This window comes from Salmo salar, chromosome ssa13, assembly GCF_905237065.1.
Source record: "Salmo salar chromosome ssa13, Ssal_v3.1, whole genome shotgun sequence".
In the NCBI taxonomy this organism is placed as follows: Eukaryota; Metazoa; Chordata; class Actinopteri; order Salmoniformes; family Salmonidae; genus Salmo; species Salmo salar.
In genome coordinates this window covers 89168917-89189493 of record NC_059454.1, presented here as the reverse complement: position 1 = coordinate 89189493, position 20577 = coordinate 89168917, and the positions used below count along the sequence as shown (strand labels likewise).

At 43.2% G+C, this 20577-nt stretch overlaps 1 protein-coding gene across 5 annotated transcripts in view; it reads left to right on the top strand.

The window, feature by feature from the left end:
• Positions 1-20577, top strand: part of LOC106568109 (roundabout homolog 2) — a 243519-nt gene that overhangs the window by 204576 nt on the left and 18366 nt on the right. For all 5 annotated transcript variants that reach the window (XM_045692357.1, XM_045692355.1, XM_045692356.1 and 2 more), the window contains 7 exons: positions 11086-11167; positions 11847-12012; positions 12388-12554; positions 12789-12910; positions 16402-16633; positions 19470-19594; positions 19912-20083. In XM_045692357.1, coding sequence (XP_045548313.1) covers positions 11086-11167; positions 11847-12012; positions 12388-12554; positions 12789-12910; positions 16402-16633; positions 19470-19594; positions 19912-20083 — 1066 coding nt within the window. The remainder of the gene's footprint in view (positions 1-11085; positions 11168-11846; positions 12013-12387; positions 12555-12788; positions 12911-16401; positions 16634-19469; positions 19595-19911; positions 20084-20577) is intronic.

The window sequence follows — 20577 nt, the reverse complement described above, 5'->3', positions numbered from 1 at the left end:
GGGTAGTTGTTCCTTGTGTAGTTGTGTGCCAGTCTATGCGGAAGTGCGCACGATCTCGCTCATGCGCATGCACAGTCAGGTGCGAGCGATTCCAGCCCCTCGCAAGTGCCGTGCTAGAGTGGGCATACAGCCAGGTAGGAGTATGCCTGCGCAGTACATCTGGCCACCAGTACGTCTCCCAGAGTCGCCCTCCAGTCCGGAGCTCCCAGAGTCGCCCTCCAGTCCGGAGCTCCCAGAGTCGCCCTCCAGTCCGGAGCTCCCAGAGTCGCCCTCCAGTCCGGAGCTCCCAGAGTCGCCCTCCAGTCCGGAGCTCCCAGAGTCGCCCTCCAGTCCGAGGTCTCCAGCGACGTGCATCAGCCCGAGGTCTCCAGCGACGCGCATCAGCCCGAGGTCTCCAGCGACGTGCCTCAGCCCTGAGCCTTCAGCGGGAGTGGACAGGTTAGGTTGGGGACTAAGGCCGGAGCCTGAGCCACCTCCATAGTAGGTGGGTTGGGGAGGGGGGGGTGTAGCTCAAGAACCGTCAGTGACGGTGGCCACCCTCCCTTCCCTCCCTTTAGTTTGGGATTATTTTTGTTTTGGGGTTTATTTTTGTGCTTTTTTGTTTGAGGTGCATATCCAGGGTCTGCACCTTTGGGGGGGGGGTAGTGTCACGTCCTGACCAGTAAAGGGGTTATTTGTTATTGTAGTTTGGTCAGGACATGGCAGGGGGTGTTTTTTATATGTGTTTGGGGGTTTGTGGTTAATGTTCTATGTTATTATATTTCTATGTTCGTTCTAGTCTTTCTATTTCTATGTGTAGTTTATTGGGTTGACCTTCAATTGGAGTCAGCTGTTCCTCGTTGCCTCTAATTGAAGGTCCTATTTAGTAGGGGTATTTTTTCATGGGTTTTTGTGGGTAGTTGTTCCTTGTGTAGTTGTGTGCCTTACAGGACTGTTTCTCGTCGTTGTTTTCGTTCAAGTGTTTGTTTTGGGTTTCTTCATTAATAAAAGAAGATGAGTTTACACATTCCCGCTGCGCCTTGGTCTCATCAGTACGACGAACGTGACACATATGCATTCAGATCCGACTTGGCGGAACCAGAGCCATCAATAAATTAGGGTTATTGGCCAAATGAGCCACATTTACGTGTCCCTAAAAACAGCCTATATCAAATTACCAAAACATTATTCCTTATGTTTCGATGTGTAGCATATGCAAAAAAAATGTATTGGTTTTTAGGCTTCTTTCCTAAAAAAATAATTGTCCACCTCACAATTCAGCTGTCAGAGATTTGAGCACTAAATTCATCAGGGCATTGCATGCATAGGCCTATAGGCTTTAGGTGTCCACTGTATGATATTAACATTACAAAATATATAGAGCCTATATAAGGAAGAGAAGCGTAGGCCTAGCCCCAGAGAGATAGAGCGGCAGATATGCTGGTGGGATGCTACGACACTGACATGCATTTCTTTATGTCAGATGGCTAGATAGTACAGATGTACAGAAGGAGGCTAATTTGTTATTTTTCAATCAGAATATCTGGTATAAAGATAAGCATTGTATTATTAGATTATAGTAGTAACTGTGGTAGGCATGAAACATTCTTCCTCATCTCAAGTTCTACTGTTGGAGTCAGTTGGAGCGCCATTGCACACTGCCTTCATATCATATGTTTGCAGTGGCTAAAGCTTAATATCAGCCACACCAAACCTTCACAAAAGTTTATTATTAAGGTAATGTCAAAAGTAATTTAAGCCATTGTTTATAGGGAAAATACGAGCAGGCAAACACAGCATTAAAGTTGGAACTTAATTTGGTTTAAACCTTTACAGAAGTTTTGAACAGGCTATACTGCAGCAATTACCAACAAAGGCAAGTGCCTACCATACCCAACAAATGACAGAAAAAGTATAATGTTATTTATTTTAAAACAGGCCTACTTATAACCTATCTTAAGCACACAATTAAAAAGACAGATGTCATTTTAGCCAATGAAAATGCCTCAAAATATTTAAACAAAACAGGTTTTTCATATTTAAATAAATAAGCTTACAAAAATAACAATGATATACAGTAATAATAAAAAAGATAAAACAAATTACTATAAAGTTCCAAAATGCTGCATTCTTCATATCTTAGTCCACTACAATATTAAAACATACATTCCATTCATAAGCTTTTTCACTCTACTGTAGGCATACTACACTGCTCAAAAAAATAAAGGGAACACTTAAACAACACAATGTAACTCCAAGTCAATCACACTTCTGTGAAATCAAACTGTCCACTTAGGAAGCAACACTGATTGACAATACATTTCACATGCTGTTGTGCAAATGGAATAGACAACAGGTGGAAATTATAGGCAATTAGCAAGACACCCCCAATAAAGGAGTGGTTCTGCAGGTGGGGACCACAGACCACTTCTCAGTTCCTATTTTTCCTGGCTGATGTTTTAGTCACTTTTGAATGCTGGCGGTGCTTTCACTCTAGTGGTAGCATGAGACGGAGTCTACAACCCACACAAGTGGCTCAGGTAGTGCAGCTCATCCAGGATGGCACATCAATGCGAGCTATGGCAAGAAGGTTTGCTGTGCCTGTCAGCGTAGTGTCCAGAGCATGGAGGCGCTACCAGGAGACAGGCCAGTACATCAGGAGACGTGGAGGAGGCCGTAGGAGGGCAACAACCCAGCAGCAGGACCGCTACCTCCGCCTTTGTGCAAGGAGGAGCAGGAGAAGCACTGCCAGAGCCCTGCAAAATGACCTCCAGCAGGCCACAAATGTGCATGTGTCTGCTCAAACGGTCAGAAACAGACTCCATGAGGGTGGTATGAGGGCCCGACGTCCACAGGTGGGGGTTGTGCTTACAGCCCAAAACCGTGCAGGACGTTTGGCATTTGCCAGAGAACACCAAGATTGGCAAATTCGCCACTGGCGCCCTGTGCTCTTCACAGATGAAAGCAGGTTCACACTGAGCACGTGACAGACGTGACAGAGTCTGGAGACGCCGTGGAGAACATTCTGCTGCCAGCAGCATCCTCCAGCATGACCCGTTTGGCAGTGGGTCAGTCATGGTGTGGGGTGGCATTTCTTTGGGGGGCCGCACAGCCCTCCATGTGCTCGCCAGAGGTAGCCTGACTGCCATTAGGTACCGAGATGAGATCCTCAGACCCCTTGTGAGACCATATGCTGGTGCGGTTGGCCCTGGGTTCCTCCTAATGCAAGACAATGCTAGACCTCATGTGGCTGGAGTGTGTCAGCAGTTCCTGCAAGAGGAAGGCATTGATGCTATGGACTGGCCCGCCCGTTCCCCAGACCTGAGTCCAATTGAGCACATCTGGGACATCATGTCTCGCTCCATCCACCAACGCCACGTTGCACCACAGACTGTCCAGGAGTTGGCGGATGCTTTAGTCCAGGTCTGGGAGGAGATCCCTCAGGAGACCATCCGCCACCTCATCAGGAGCATGCCCAGGCGTTGTAGGGAGGTCATACAGGCACGTGGAGGCCACACACACTACGGAGCCTCATTTTGACTTGTTTTAAGGACATTACATCAAAGTTGGATCAGCCTGTAGTGTGGTTTTCCACTTTAATTTTGAGTGTGACTCCAAATCCAGACCTCCATGGGTTGATAAATTGGATTTCCACTGATTATTTTTGTGTGATTTTGTTGTCAGCACATTCAACTATGTAAAGAAAAAAGTATTTAATAAGATTATATCTTTCATTCAGATCTAGGATGTGTTGTTTAAGTGTTCCCTTTATTTTTTTGAGCAGTATATTTTTCCTCTTTTGTTTTACTTCAATGAAAAAGGCCTCCATCTTCACAATCAACAGTAGCCTAGGCCAAGGCTCCTCTGTTGCTCTCTCTCTCCTCAACAGCAGGCATACGTGAGCGCAAGGCGTGAGAGAATGGTGCTGATGATCGAATTCGCGGTATAGGCTATGATAGACAGCCTCTCCTGGACAATTTGGCCTTCTACAATTTAATTCATTGGCTTAGAATTTTTTTAGCGGCCGAATGCAGGCAATTACCATCTACATAAGGGAAAACCTGGAGCATTTTCCAATCATAGTTGTGTTTCCATTAAATTGACTTGTTGCAGATAAAATCTGTGCGTAAATACGTAGTGTTGAGGATGGGGATGGCTGACTAGTACTAAGTGGAATTATTATTATTTTTAAATAATTTTAGCACTTTCAGCACATCTTCCCTCGCTCTGTCTTCTTGTTGTCACCCACTCCCTCTCTCCCTGGGTGGGAATCAAGTCAGTGGAGGTTAATGCATTTTTTGTGTACTGCTGCCTGCCCTTTCAATAGCAGAGGTTGACAAAAGGGCTGTGAAGGCCAACTGGGATCAAGGTTGGACTGGAAAGATCAATGTAGCCAACAAGCATCACCACCAAACAATATTACTACTATCAAAAAGGCACACTGGTTTTAATGAGCATACAGTGCCTTCACTGGCATAACACAGTTTCTCTGGACTCCCCTGCAAGGTCTGGACCCCCCTTTAAATAAAATAAAACATTTACAGTGAGGGAAAAAAGTATTTGATCCCCTGCTGATTTTGTACGTTTGCCCACTGACAAAGAAATGATCAGTCTATAATTTTAATGGTAGGTTAATTTGAACAGTGAGAGACAGAATAACAACAAAAAAAATCCAGAAAAACGCATGTCAAAAATGTTATAAAATGATTTGCATTTTAATGAGGGAAATAAGTATTTGACCCCTCTGCAAAACATGACTTAGTACTTGGTGGGAAAACCCTTGCTGGCAATCACAGAGGTCAGACGTTTCTTGTAGTTGGCCACCAGGTTTGCACACATCTCAGGAGGGATTTTGTGCCACTCCTCTTTGCAGATCTTCTCCAAGTCATTAAGGTTTCGAGACTGACGTTTGGCAACTTGAACCTTCAGCTCCCGCCACAGATTTTCTATGTGATTAAGGTCTGGAGACTGGCTAGGCCACTCCAGGAGCTTAATGTGCTTCTTCTTGAGCGACTCCTTTGTTGCCTTGGCTGTGTATTTGGGTCATTGTCATGCTGGAATACCCACCCACGACCCATTCTCAATACCCTGGCTGAGCGAAGGAGGTTCTCACCCTTGATTTGACAGTACATGGTCCCGTCCATCGTCCCTTTGATGCGGTGAAGTTGTCCTGTCCCCTTAGTAGAAAAACACCCCCAAAGCATAATGTTTCCACCTCTATGTTTGACGGTGGGGATGGTGTTCTTGGGGTCATAGGCAGCATTCCTCCTCCTCCAAACACGGCGAGTTGAGTTGATGCCAAAGAGCTCCATTTTGGTCTCATCTGACCACAACACTTTCATCAAGTTGTCCTTTGAGTCATTCAGATGTTCACTGGCAAACTTCAGACGGGCATGTATATGTACTTTCTTGAGCAGGGGGACCTTGCGGGCACTGCAGGATTTCAGTCCTTCACGGCGTAGTGTGTTACCAATTGTTTTCTTGGTGACTATGGTCCCAGCTGCCTTGAGATCATTGACAAGATCCTCCTGTGTAGTTCTGGGCTGATTCCTCACCGTTCTCATGATCATTGCAACTCCACGAGGTGAGATCTTGCATGGAGCCCCAGGCCGAGGGAGATTGACAATTATTTTGTGTTTCTTCCATTTGCAAATAATCGCACCAACTGTTGTCACCTTCTCTCCAAGCTGCTTGGCGATGGTCTTGTAGCCCATTCCAGCCGTGTCTAGGTCTACAATCTTGTCCCTGACATCCTTGGAGAGCTCTTTGGTCTTGGCCATGGTGGAGAGTTTGGAATCTGATTGATTGCTTCTGTGGACAGGTGTCTTTTATACAGGTAACAAACTGAGAGTAGGAGCACTCCCTTTAAGAGTGTGCTCCTAATCTCAGCTCGTTACCTGTATAAAAGACACCTGGGAGCCAGAAATCTTTCTGATTGAGAGGGGGTCAAATACTTATTTCCCTCATTAAAATGCAAATCAATTTATAACATTTTTGACATGCGTTTTTCTGGATTTTTTTGTTTTTATTCTGTCTCTCACTGTTCAAATAACCCTACCATTAAAATTATAGACTGATCATTTCTTTGTCAGTGGGCAAACGTACAAAATCAGCAGTGGATCAAATACTTTTTTCCCTCACTGTATGTATAGACTACTGATCACTGTCCATAGGTCTGAAATTTTGACGTCTATGCGGCTGCATGCCTATCGAACCGATGATAGGCTTTCTGTGATGCCAGGGCTTAGTTTAGCTTTAGCTAATATATACATGTTTATTGGTAGGCCTATTTGGTCGTCATTTTCTCATGTTAAGCCTAACATTTCACGAAGGTCTACATGGTGTCACAATGCTGCAATTTTTATATTGCCGGCTGGTGGCAAATTCAAACATTGCAGATTGTAAAATAAATGTTTGATGCAACAGCATACTAATCAGCTAGATTTTTTTAACTGTCCCGTATAGGCTACCTGAACCTGAATGACATGAGCCGTCCTCACGCTCTCTCCCAGCTTGGATAGAAAGTTGTGCGTAAAACAAGTCCATTGATACCAAATAATACAATCAGTCCACACTCAAAACACTAGCTTACTAGGGATTGTTTCATTATGCAGTGTACTATCTATAGCTATATACCGTATTTAGCTGCGATTTATAAACTTGTTATAAAAATGACACATCAAATAGCCAAACAATGAGGAAAAAAGTAGTCGGCTTGAGGATAAATTCAGCCACTATTTATTGTTGAACTCAGCGGATTTTGTCTGGCTATTGGGCTACAATATTCAAGGTAAATTAAATCAAATTAAATTAAATCCAACTTGAGAGACTCCCCTGGTCTTCTGAGTTCTCCTTTTTTGTGAGCAAATGTTTCCACCACTGCCTGTAGGCCCAGGTTGCGGAACCGACTGTTTTATACACTGCTCAAAAAATAAAGGGAACACTTAAACAACACAATGTAACTCCAAGTCAATCACACTTCTGTGAAATCAAACTGTCCACTTAGGAAGCAACACTGACTGACAATAAATTTCACATGCTGTTGTGCAAATGGAATAGACAACAGGTGGAAATTATAGGCAATTAGCAAGACACCCCCAATAAAGGAGTGGTTCTGCAGGTGGGGACCACAGACCACTTCTCAGTTCCTATGCTTCCTGGCTGATGTTTTGGTCACTTTTGAATGCTGGCGGTGCTTTCACTCTAGTGGTAGCATGAGACGGAGTCTACAACCCACACAAGTTGCTCAGGTAGTGCAGCTCATCCAGGATGGCACATCAACGCGAGCTGTGGCAAGAAGGTTTGCTGTGTCTGTCAGCATAGTGTCCAGAGCATGGAGGCGCTACCAGGAGACAGGCCAGTACATCAGGAGACGTGGAGGAGGCCGTAGGAGGGCAACAACCCAGCAGCAGGACCGCTACCTCCGCCTTTGTGCAAGGAGGAGCAGGAGAAGCACTGCCAGAGCCCTGCAAAATGACCTCCAGCAGGCCACAAATGTGCATGTGTCTGCTCAAACGGTCAGAAACAGACTCCATGAGGGTGGTGTGAGGGCCCGACGTCCACAGGTGGGGGTTGTGCTTACAGCCCAACACCGTGCAGGACGTTTGGCATTTGCCAGAGAACACCAAGATTGGCAAATTCGCCACTGGCGCCCTGTGCTCTTCACAGATGAAAGCAGGTTCACACTGAGCACGTGACAGACGTGACAGAGTCTGGAGACGCCGTGGAGAACGTTCTGCTGCCTGCAACATCCTCCAGCATGACTGGTTTGGCGGTGGGTCAGTCATGGTGTGGGGTGGCGTTTCTTTGGGGGGCCGCACAGCCCTCCATGTGCTCGCCAGAGGTAGCCTGACTGCCATTAGGTACCGAGATGAAATCCTCAGACCCCTTGTGAGACCATATGCTGGTGTGGTTGGCCCTGGGTTCCTCCTAATGCAAGACAATGCTAGACCTCATGTGGCTGGAGTGTGTCAGCAGTTCCTGCAAGAGGAAGGCATTGATGCTATGGACTGGCCCGCCCGTTCCCCAGACCTGAATCCAATTGAGCACATCTGGGACATCATGTCTCGCTCCATCCACCAACGCCACGTTGCACCACAGACTGTCCAGGAGTTGGCGGATGCTTTAGTCCAGGTCTGGGAGGAGATCCCTCAGGAGACCATCCGCCACCTCATCAGGAGCATGCCCAGGCATTGTAGGGAGGTCATACAGGCACGTGGAGGCCACACACACTACGGAGCCTCATTTTGACTTGTTTTAAGGACATTACATCAAAGTTGGATCAGCCTGTAGTGTGGTTTTCCACTTTAATTTTGAGTGTGACTCCAAATCCAGACCTCCATGGGCTGATAAATTGGATTTCCATTGATTATTTTTGTGTGATTTTGTTGTCAGCACATTCAACTATGTAAAGAAAAAAGTATTTAATAAGATTATTTCTTTCATTCAGATCTAGGATGTGTTGTTTAAGTGTTCCCTTTATTTTTTTGAGCAGTTTATATTGAGTATTACCAACCTAGACAGTATTTTCTGAGACATTGCGCTGCACACAATTTAAACTAAGCCTTGAATGATGCATGCCAATATATAACATAGATAAGGGACTGTTGATGTTGCAACCACACAATTTAAGCACTGGTTCACTAGTATGAACGAAATCGCAAACAGCTTTTTTTGTTCAAGCCCCACGAACTGTTGTCTGCTAAAGATGATAATTTGTTTGCATCTGTCAATTTATTGGTTGCCCAGTATTCAGACGAGCTGTCCCCAGAGCTTCCTATACAGTGAATCTCTTTCCGTAATGTGTTGAGGCTGGCAATTAAGGAGAATGAGAGGATTAATTAAAGATGTTCCAGAACTGCTGTATTTCAAGCACAACTCCCTTCTGCCCAGTTTCCCTGATGTTGCTAACGCAATCAAACAGTTTTTACCATCCCTATAACTGTCGCTTCTGTGGAGAGATCATTTTCTAATCTGAAACGTATAAATAACTACCTAAGACCCATTAGGCTCTCGGTCTGATATGTGCCTTTGATCATCTGAGTAAGCTCCACTCATTGCACTGGCACCATCGTAGACTTGACCACAGCATTTGTTCACCGATATCCCCTCATACTTATAATCAGTTTATTTTAAATGTTTCAGTCACATTCCTGAAGCACAAGAAACAAACACTTAGCCTCCTAGCACATATGGAAATTAAAACGTTTTATGAATTACTTTTTGGAGGGTTAATGTCAAAATAATAAACAATTATTATAATAATTTACATCGATGATAGGCGCATGCCCTCCCAGAGCTCATCGGCCCCTGTCTTGCGGGGGTGTCCGGTACGCCAGTGAGTGCCTTCAGAAAGTATTCTCAACATATTTTGTTGTATTACAAGGTGGGATTCAAATGTATTTAATTGTAAAAAAAAATACACAAAATACTCTGTAATGTCAAAGTGGAACAACAATTCTAACATTTGTAAAATATTTATGAAAATTGAAACCACAATATATCTTGATTACATAAGTATTCAACCTCCTGAGTCAATACATGTTAGAATCTCATTTGGCATTGATTACAGCTGTGAGTCTTTCTGGGTAAGTCTCTAAGAGCTTTGCACACCTTGATTGTACAATATTTTTCACATTATTATTTTTTGAATTCTTCAAGCTCTGTCAAGTTGGTTGTTGATCATTGCTAGACAGCCTTTTTCAAGTCTTGCTATAGATTTCAAGCCAATTTAAGTTAAAACTGTAACTAGGCCACCCAGGAACATTAATTGTCATCTTGGTAAGCAACTCCAGTGTATATTTGGCCTTATGTTTTAGGTTATTGTCCTGCTGAAAGGTGAATTTGTCTCCTGGTGTCTGTTGGAAAGCAGACTGAACCAGGTTTTCCTCTAGGATTTAGCCTGTGCTGAGCTCTATTCAGTTTATTTCTATTAAAAAAAAAAAATCCTTAGTCCTCGCTGATGACAAGCATACCCACAACATGGTGCAGCCACCACCATGCTTGAAAATATGAAGAGTGGTACTCGGTGATGATTTACCCCAAATATAATGCTTTGTATTCAGGAAATAAAGTTATTTTCTCTGCCACATTTTTGCAGTTTTACTTTAGTGCCTTATTGCAAACCGGATGCATGTTTGGGAATATTTTTATTCTGTACAGGCTTCTTTCTTTTCCCTCTTTTAGGTCATTTAGGTTAGTATTGTGGAGTAACTACAATGTTGGCCCATCCTCAGTTTTCTCCTATAACAGCCATTAAACTCTGTAACTGTTTTAAAGTCACCATTGGCCATATGGTGAAATCTCTGAGTGGTTTCCTTCCTCTCCGGCAGCTGAGTTAGGATAGCCCTCTGTGTCTTTGTAGTGACTGGGTGTATTTTTACACCATCCAAAGTGTAATTAAAAAATAACTTCAGCATGCTCAAAGGGATATTCAATGTCTGTTTTTTTTACCCATCTAGCAATATTTGCCCTTTTTGCGAGGCATTTGAAAACCTCTCTGATCTTTTTTGTTGAATCTGTGTTTGAAGTTCACTGCTCGACTGAGGGACCTTACAGATAATTGTATGTGTGGGGTAAAGAGACGAGGTAGTCATAAAAAAATCATGTTAAACACTATTATTGGACACAAGGTCCATGCAACTTATTATGTGACTTGTTAAGCACATTTTTACTCCTGAACTTATTTAGGCTTGTCATAACAAAGGGGTGAATGCTTATTGACTCAAGACATTTCAGCATTTCATTTTTTATTCATTTGTAATTCAACTTTGGCATTTTGGGGTATGGTGTGTAGGCCAATGACACAAAATCTAAATTTGAAATATTTTTAAATCAGGCTGTAACATTACAAGGGGTGTGAATAATTTCTGAAGGCAGTGTACTGTATATAAAAACCTTTGTCTTTCCAAACTGTTATTAATTGAGGAGTTGATTGATTTGTTCATCAGCTGAATGTTTGGTTGGTCAGTTGTATGATCAATTTTAGGGATGCATGTTTGGTTGTTTCTCTTTTGAGAAATAAATGGGAAGACAGTTGTTTTATTGTCAACTGTCTGGTCAGTGTATGTTCTGATGTGTTCTGATGTGTTCCTCTGTCCTCCTCAGCTATCTGACTCTGGGCTGTACACCTGTGTGGCCACCAGCTCCAGTGGGGAGACCTCATGGAGCGCCTTCCTGGATGTCAGAGGTATAGTAACAATATGTCCATTTGATTCTACACTCTTAGAAAAACAGGTGCTATCTAGAACCGAAAAGGGTTATTCGACTGTCCCCGTAGGAGAACGCTTATAACCATTTTGGGTTCCATGTAGAACCTTTTCCACAGATGGTTCTACGTGGAACCCCGAATAGTCCCTGATTGGCAGATGAGTGGCAACCCCGATTAGAAGCACCTACTGCTAATCTGTCGTTCTTTACAAATGCTGTTTGGAATTAAAGAAAAGTGTACCTACACACTGAAGAAGGCTCTAAAGCCAAAACGTCTGTGTACACCATCCCTGAGGCAGTAAAAAAATGAAAAACATCGAACAATAAAGTAAGCTTTACAGTATGTAACATATTTTTGTGTGTGAACCCATTACACCTCTTTGTTTGTCTGAATTCATAGGTTTTACGCACCAGCCAAGCTTTTGGGAGAGCGCGATGGTTCTCTTTTGATTAACCACAATAGTTCTACCTGGAACCAAAAAGGGTTCTCCGACCTATGGGGACAGCCAAAGAACCCTTTTGGAACCATTTTTTCTAAGAGTGTACAGTACACACCATTGATTGAAGCCAATCAACCTGATGCGTTCGCTTCTCCTTCAATCTGCCTTGTCCATTTTGATTCATTTTGAAAGAACCTGTTCTCTTTTTCTCCATCTCAGAGTCCAGTGACCTCACAGACTCCATGTCCCACAATGCCAGTACCCTACCAGGGCCTCCCTCCAAGCCAGAGGTCACTGATGTCACCAAGAGCACAGTCTCGTTGTCTTGGGAACCTGGGACCGAGGAGGGCTCCCCAATCTCTTCCTATGTCATTGAGGCCTTTGGGTATGTCTGGGAACCTTGGCCCTAAGAGAAGCTGCAGTAAATTACCCCAAACTTTCAGAGCAATGACAGATGTATGCATGTATGTGTGCATTAGGTTCACTGGCATGTTCAGGGCAAGCACATACATCCTAGGGCTTTGGCTGAATAGTCTGCATACAAGAATCATGTACAGTCCAACAAGGTTTATCAGAGTTTATTTGAACCACTAAAAAGTGTTTAAGTTTCAGACTAGAGTTGCCGATGTCTTGATGTTGCTAGTCAAATTAGCTAAGTGAAAAACAATAGGACTGCCATAGCTACAGTATGGAATGTTATTCCCGTAAAAACTTTTCTTGGCTTCACTAAATATCTTTCTCCTGTTTTCTCTGTGAGCAGTCAGCTGGTCAGCAACAGCTGGCAGACTGTGGCTGACCACGGGAAGACCACACAGTTCACGGTCAAGGACCTGCGACCCAACACGGTCTACCTGTTCATCATCAGAGCGGTCAATGCCCAGGGCCTCGGAGACCCCAGCCCCATGTCTGAGCCTGTCCGCACCCAAGGTACTGTACCCAACTAACCACTGTGTCTCAGTGTGCCTCATGCCATTAGAACATTTTCATAATCGCAATTGGCATCATCCTCTTTCTTTCTCTCTCTCTCTCCCACACATTCTCTCTTTCTCTTTCTCTGTCTCTCTCACTTTCTCTCTCTCTTTCTCTCTCTCTCTCTCTCTCTCTCTCTCTCTCTCTCTCTCTCTCTCTCTCACTTTCTCTCTCTTTCTCGTTCTCTCTCAGACATCAGCCCTCCGGTGCAGGGTGTCGACCATCGACGTGTCCAGAAGGAGCTGGGTGATGTGGTGGTCAGCATGCATAACCCTGTGGTCATCAGCTCCACCTCTGTCCAGGTCACATGGACTGTGAGTACTACTGATAGGAATCTATACTATCAATTGTTTTTATTATTGCATATCGACAGAATTACAGTTGACAGTTTGAGCATCTGTTGACCATCTGTAGTGGGACTCAACAAACACACTGTAACTTAGGATTTAGACTTGCAGAGCCCAATTATTAATTTATGTATAGATGTCACAATGAGGAACTAGTATGAGTAGGTTTGGTATGAACAAGGATGCTTTGTCTCTGTGGTGAGTTATTATTCTCACTGAATCAAACAGGCAGTATAGAACCTGAAGAGCTGAGTAGCGAGAGAGATGAGCCTTGTACAGCGTTAGGATTGTTCAGGAACAGAGCCAGTTCCAAGCATTTGCTTATCTCCAAGCTTCATACACATTTTGAGTTTAGTTTTTCACACATAAATGCTGTGTGTCACCCACTGTCTGTTCTCAGTTGGCACACACACATGCATAAACACACGCACGCACACACACACAGTGCAAGTGTCTGAGACGGGTGGACGTGGAGTCCAGGGACAGCTGGTGTTCCATCAATCTGTGATTGTTTGGGGTGACGCAGGAATTAAGACAAATGTTTCTCACTGAGTCAAATAGATCACCATTAGCGGCAACATGTTGTGTTCTCTCTTTTGGATGCGGTTTGCAGTCAGCTCTTTATCTGGAGGTTATTAATATTTTCCCTTCTGCATTCTGGAGAGCACTGCTTAATGACAGAGGCTCTTCCATTCCTCACACAAGTACACATACATCAGTGGCGGTCGGTGACATTTAGGATGAGGGAGGACAATTTTTAATTTTATGAGCATCTTTTTCTATTACAGCATATCGGATGACTGTCATTCATGTTCTAATCAAATGGCCACCTGGACTATTTACATTGAACCACCTCCCCCCCTTTTGTTTTTACACTGCTGTTACTCGCTGTTTATTATCTACGCATAGTCACTTTACAAATTACCTCGATTAACCTGTACACGGTTACCCCGTGTATATAGCCTCGTTATTGTCATGTACATTTATTGTGTTACTTTTTGATTTATAATATTTTTTTTTACTTTAGTTTATTTAGTAAATATTTTATTAGCTCTTTCTTGAACTGCATTGTTGGTTATTAAGGTCGTGTAAGTAAGCATTTCACGGGAAGGTCTACGCCTGTTGTATTCGGCGCATGTGACAAATAACATTGGTATGATTTGACCCAGCTCAATGTAAAATCGATAGGTTTAGGCTACTACAAGATATTCAAATTTTCCCTATACCTATCATTAGGTTGCTACAACCTAGCATATGAATTAAAGTTTACAATTTAGGTGCACAGGTAGAGAGAACATTTTTAGTAATCTAGGTGACAGACAGTGACACATGCAATACCGCCTTGCACACTCTAGCTGATGTAGGGTGTAATCATTATCGGTGGAGTGAATACACCCCTGATCACATGCAAACACAGTTCACTTTCATAGCAGCCACATACAAACAGCATGATCGTTTATCTTGTTGTAGAATTCCTTCTAGCATCTACGCGCTCTCCTCCTCTAACCTTTTCCCTTTGCATGTGGACTGCAGTGTACAACACATCAGTTGTCTGTGACCAGGCAAAAAAAAATTCCCAGGCCAAACCTTCATAACATAACCACTACACACAGCCTACATAGTTGTCACCATATTAGCTAATGTCATAGCTAGTCAACATACTCTAGCCATTAGAACTAACGCGTTAGTAAACCCGCTACAATCAAGCAGTAAATTAATAAAACCAAAATCTTACCTTAACTTGGAAGCGTTCCAGTGTTGGATAGCCATAGCCAGCTAGCTAACATAGCATCCCTCTCTGTTTGAGTAGGCTAAACTAGCTACCTGCATTCGCTAGGTAAGTGAAGGTGAAAAAAAGTACAATGAAATATAGCTTTCGCACTCTCTCTCTCCCGCTCTCTTGCTTCTCCTTCCTTTTAGAATAAATTAATTTGTTCAAAACTGTTCCAACTATTCTCTTTCTCTGTCTTTGAGTCAGCTACTCACCACATTTTATGCACTGCAGTCTTAGCTGTAGCTTATGCTTCCAGTACTAGATTAATTATCTGATCATTTGATTGGGTGGACAACATAGGTTGGAGGACATCCTCTTGAAGTTGTCACAATTACTGTGTAAGTCAATGGAAGAGGATAAGAACCATGAGCCTCCTAGGTTTTGTATTGATGTCAATGTACCCAGAGGAGGATGGAAAATAGCTGTCCTCCGGTTACACCATGGTGCTACCCTGCAAAGTGCTGTTGAGGCTACTGTAGACCGTCATTGCAAAACAGTGTGTTATAATCTATTATTTGGTGACGTGAATATATTTAGTATAGTTTTATCTAAAAAGGGTAACTTTTGTAATGTTTTAATATTTTTCTTTTTATACCATTCACTGAAGATGATGGTCCTCCCCTTCCTCCACTGAGGAGCCTCCACTGACATACATACACATGCACACGCACATACACCCATGCACTCCATATGCTTCAGCACTGTATGCACCAGTGCCTTGATGTCATTTTAACATTATTAGGTATCTGGTTCTCTTCGAGAAAGGGATTTGCATAGTGCTGCATAGCACCATGGTTTTGTTTAGCAGATGGTACACTAGTTCATAACATGGCTTATTCAAGGGAACAATCCAAAATACCATTCAATTGAAATTACACTTTGAGATACCATCTACCATCTTCAGTTAGTTCCATGATAATATTTCTAGTATGTAATTACATTGTGACACAGGCCAGATTAAGTCTCAGAATAAGCGTAGGTTTTTATTCTTCACAAATACTATTATTGTCAAGCAAAACCCTCCTCCTAACGTACCGTAGCATACCTGTACTATAAGACAAGGGAAAATTAAACAGAATGGGCTTGTTTATGATATTTACTCCCACTATGGCTGCATCTAGATGGATCAAGCAGTTCTATTACAGGTAAGGGAGGGAGGGGAGGGGAAAGAGAGAGTGTGGGGGCGGGCGTTCATAAGCTTTTAGATTCACAAATCATATCGTTAAATGAAATGCAAGCAGGCAACCGTAGAGGCAGAGCATCAGCAGCACGTTTCCATGATTTATTTGGACTGGGCTGACGGTAAACAGCTGCTTTATTTGCCCTGTAAAAGCTTTTGCTTGCTTCTGCCCCTGTTAACAAGCCATTACTCTGAGTTATGTTGCACACTCCATCCCAAGACCCCACCACTGCAACTTTCCCCCTCCATAGTAACGCGATTTGTTTACAGAAAAGGATAACGTGTGGTTTTAATCCACTCTGTCAGGGTGTAAGAGCTTCGTAGCTCTCTGTTTTGCAGGGTTTGGTTCGCATGTGGTGTATTTAAATGGGCAGGAAGTAGTTACTATGAATCAAAGTTGATATGATTTAGCTTATGTTGAAGAATACATTTTCTTATATCATCATTGAAAAATTCCTTAAAAAATCTGCAATATATACGTCTGCCTCCTTTTCTCTCCTTCAGGTGGAGAAACCTTCGCAGTTTATCCAGGGCTATCGTGTTCTGTACAGGCAGACGTCAGGCCTGCCCTCCCCGGGGGCCTGGCAGGTGCAGGACGTGAAGATCCCCTCAGAGAGAGACGTGGCTCTGTCTGGCCTGAAGAAGGGTGTTGTCTATGAGATAAAAGTCCGTCCGTACTTCAACGAGTTCCAGGGAGCAGACAGTGAATCAATGACCGCACGCACCTTGGAGGAAGGTAAAGGAACTTTACCGACTCAATATGTGTAGTGATGCAACAGATATTGCCAACTGTGTAGGAGGTATTATTTTCACTGTCAGAAACTCCTGAAATTGTTTTACATCAATGCTACTTGTTTGCTACATCAGGTAATGGCCACATACTGTACCTAGAAGCTGATACAGAATGTCATTACACACACTAGCTTTAAGCACCAGCTGTCAGAGCAGCTCACAGATCCCTGCACCTGTACATAGCCCATCTGTAAACAGCCCATCTATCTACCTCATCCCCATACTGTATTTATTTATTTATCTTGCTCCTTTGCACCCCAGTATCTCTACTTGCACATTCATCTTCTGCACATCTACCATTCCAGTGTTTAATTGCTATATTGTAATTACTTCGCCACCATGGCCTATTTATTGCCTTAACTCCCTTATCTTACCTCATTTGCACTCACTGTATATAGACTTTTTTGTTTTCTTTTTTTCTACTGTATTATTGACTGTATGTTTTGTTTATTCCATGTGCAACTCTGTGTTGTTGTATGTGTCGAATTGCTATGCTTTATCCTGGCCAGGTCGCAGTTGCAAATGAGAACTTGTTCTCAACTACCCTACCTGGTTAAATGAAGGTGAAATAAAAAAATAAATCAAACACACACAAACTCTCTCTGCAGACATACACACTCAAGAGAAGGGGGGGTGGTGGGGGGGCTGTTTCCTGTGACACCAGCTCAACCCTCTTCCTGCTTCTCTCCCTGTACCTCTCCCTGTCCCTCTCTCTACTCTCCCTGGACACCTGCTGTCACCTGCCATGCCCCTGTTGCATACAACATTCATGCTATGACTTTATGATTTTACCTCCCTCCCTCCACCCCTTCTCTTTCTTTCTTTCTTTCTTTCTTTCTTTCTTTCTTTCTTTCTTTCTTTCTTTCTTTCTTTCTTTCTTTCTTTCTTTCTTTCTTTCTTTCTTTCTTTCTTTCTTTCTGTCTTTCTCTCTCGCCACCTCTCCCCCTTTCCATCATATACATGCATAAATGAAAAGTTACTTAAGTTAAATCAAACATTGATGTCAGTCAGAGATTTGAACAGAAGCTCAAGTTACACAGGTGTCTCAGGTTAAGATTCAGCCCTCTGTGAACGGTTGATTAATTGGGTTGCTTTTTATTCCTTGTGTACGTTAACACAATTAGGCCCACACAGTAGCTGTTCTCCACGTCCCCTGCTCTAGGAATGTTCAGTTTGTCCCTCTCTAGCCTTCATGTATATATCTACCTCAAATACCTCGTACCTCTGCACATTGATCTGGTACTGGTACTCCCTGTATATAGCTCCAACCTTGTGTATTTTATTTTATTCCTCTTGTGTTACTATTTTAAACTCTGCATCATTGGGAAGGGCTTGTAAGCAAGCATTTCACAGTTAAGTCTACACCAGCTGTATTTAGCGCATGTGAAAAATAAAACCTTAACTTTAATGTTAACCCTTTAACCTAACTCCTAACCCTAGCCTTCACCCTAGCCCTCACCCTAGCCTAGTTAACATTAGCCACCTAGCTAACGTTTGTGTTAGCCACCTAGCCACCTAACTAACGTTAGCTACAACAAACTGCAATTAGTAACATATCATACAAATTGTAATTCTTAACATATCATTCAAAATGAACGATGGACATCCACAAATTAATACATACCATACCAAACGTAATATATCATATGAGTCCCGGATTTTCATTTACTATGTTATGTCTACCCCTGAGTCCAGGTTGATCCAGTAGCTGATTCACATGGATCTTCCACCGACTGTAGTTTAGTCCTGAGTTTTCCCATCCAACCAATCTGATTTGAATGAGTTGTACCTCGGAAATACAGAGATGGTAGTTCAAAGTATGAAGTTGCTGTAGTGTTCTGAATGAATGAATAATAATGGACCTCCAACACTATAGAAACAATAGGCCCATGTGTTAAGCGATCCCATAGTCATGCTGTTAGCCTGCAGGTGTCTGCTAGCTGTTTGAATCCCCATACAGCTTTTGAAAGTGAAGGGTCTGAGTGGTCTGTCTGCCCACACAGGGGATAAAGAGTGTTTTGTAGATCTCAAACGATTGGCCTTGGGGTTGCCATAGTGTCACTTAGCACATTACGCGAAACACCGCGGGTCATATTTCTGCCGGCGATACATCACAGAGCTAATAGACTTACTAGCATCTCCTTCATTACTGTACACCAGAATGGAGTGCTTTCATTTAGCTCAGATATGCACATGTTTAGCGTCCGTGATCCATTAATATGAAGGCCAATAGTATTGTGTAACATTAGAGGTTCTAATTGGCTGTTCTATTAGATGGACTGTTATAGTTTATTCCCCTAAACCTATGAAAGCACCAAGAGACCTCTGCTACTTTGTTACTCTGTTGCAACTTTAAAAGAGAGGAAAAGGAATGAGAAATTAGAAAAAGCTAGATTGAAGAATACTGTAAGGGATGAAGGTTGGAGAGAGGAAGAAAAAGAGAGAGAGAGTCTGGAAGCATGAAGTGTAGAGAGTGGTGGCTCTCCAAAGCAGCAAAGCTCAATGCCACTGCTTTAATAACATTTGTTAAAGCCCAATGCCACTGCTTTAATAACATTTGTTAAAGCCAACATGTTAAATCAGTGGCATTGATCTTTGCTGCTGCTACAGAGAAAGCCTGCCTCACTGAACTATTTTCATATAAATCAAGGCAGTGCTCTCTGTTGTGCTCAGGTAAACAGCAACGGCAGGCAGCAGCAGCAGTTTTCTGTTGGAATGAGAATATCGGTATGTGGTAATATTTATGTTGATGTGTTTTGTTGTGCCTCCTCCCCATGCAGCACCCAGCGCTCCTCCTCAGCAGGTGACAGTGCTGACAGTGGGGAACCATAACAGCACCTCCATCAGTGTGTCCTGGGACCCCCCTCCCACAGAACACCAGAATGGCATCATCCAGGAGTACAAGGTAGGGAGCAGCAATCTGTATAGTATACAGTAGTCTTATTGAGAATGAAGGCTCTGCTATACAGCTTCACTGTATTTTTATTGTGTAGAAATATTACAAGAAATGTTTACATTGCACTGTTGAGGAAGCTTGCTAGTATGCATTTTATTACACCGTTTACCTGTGCAATACACTTTGATTTGAAATTGGGTATCAACTGTATCTCACCACAAATTCCTCTCTGTGTGTGTGTGTGTGTGTGTGTGTGTGTGTGTGTGTGTGTGTGTGTGTGTGTGTGTGTGTGTGTGTGTGTGTGTGTGTGTGTGTGTGTGTGTTAGATCTGGTGCCTGGCAAACGAGACCCATTTCCATGTGAATAAGACGGTGGATGCGGCCATCCGTTCGGTGGTGGTGGGGGGTCTGCAGGCGGGGGTGCAGTACCGTGTGGAGGTGGCGGCAGGCACCAGCTCGGGGGTGGGAGTGAAGAGCGAGCCCCAGCCTATTATCATAGGTAACACATAAACACACAGGGCACACAGTCTGAGGCAACCCACATAATAGCAGGGAACCCTAATCTGATTCACAGGCAGGCGGTCTGGAAGAATGATTGATCAATTTATCACGCTTGGAAAAAATAAAATTGTGCATTGTCGGAGATCACGTGTATGGTTTGAAACGAGGGGTTCAGTGAGTTCTGTAAGGCAGGCTACATCCATAGTGATCTATCAGGAAATCAATAGCGTTTCATTTAGTGTAGTGTCCAGTAACAGTGTGTTGAGTGCTGTTAGCCATAATAATAGTCCTCGATATCTGTGTGTCCGTCGCTAAAAATGGTAGACAGTGTTATTGGGGTGGGTTTATCATCCTATAACATCTTATCAAACAGCTGAGGGATGCGCTGAGTATATAGGCCTAAAATCAATAGCAGAACCAGGCCAGATGCTCTTCATCCATGACTTTTGACTGATGTGTGAGGAAAATATCCTTAACGGCCAGAGACAGGCA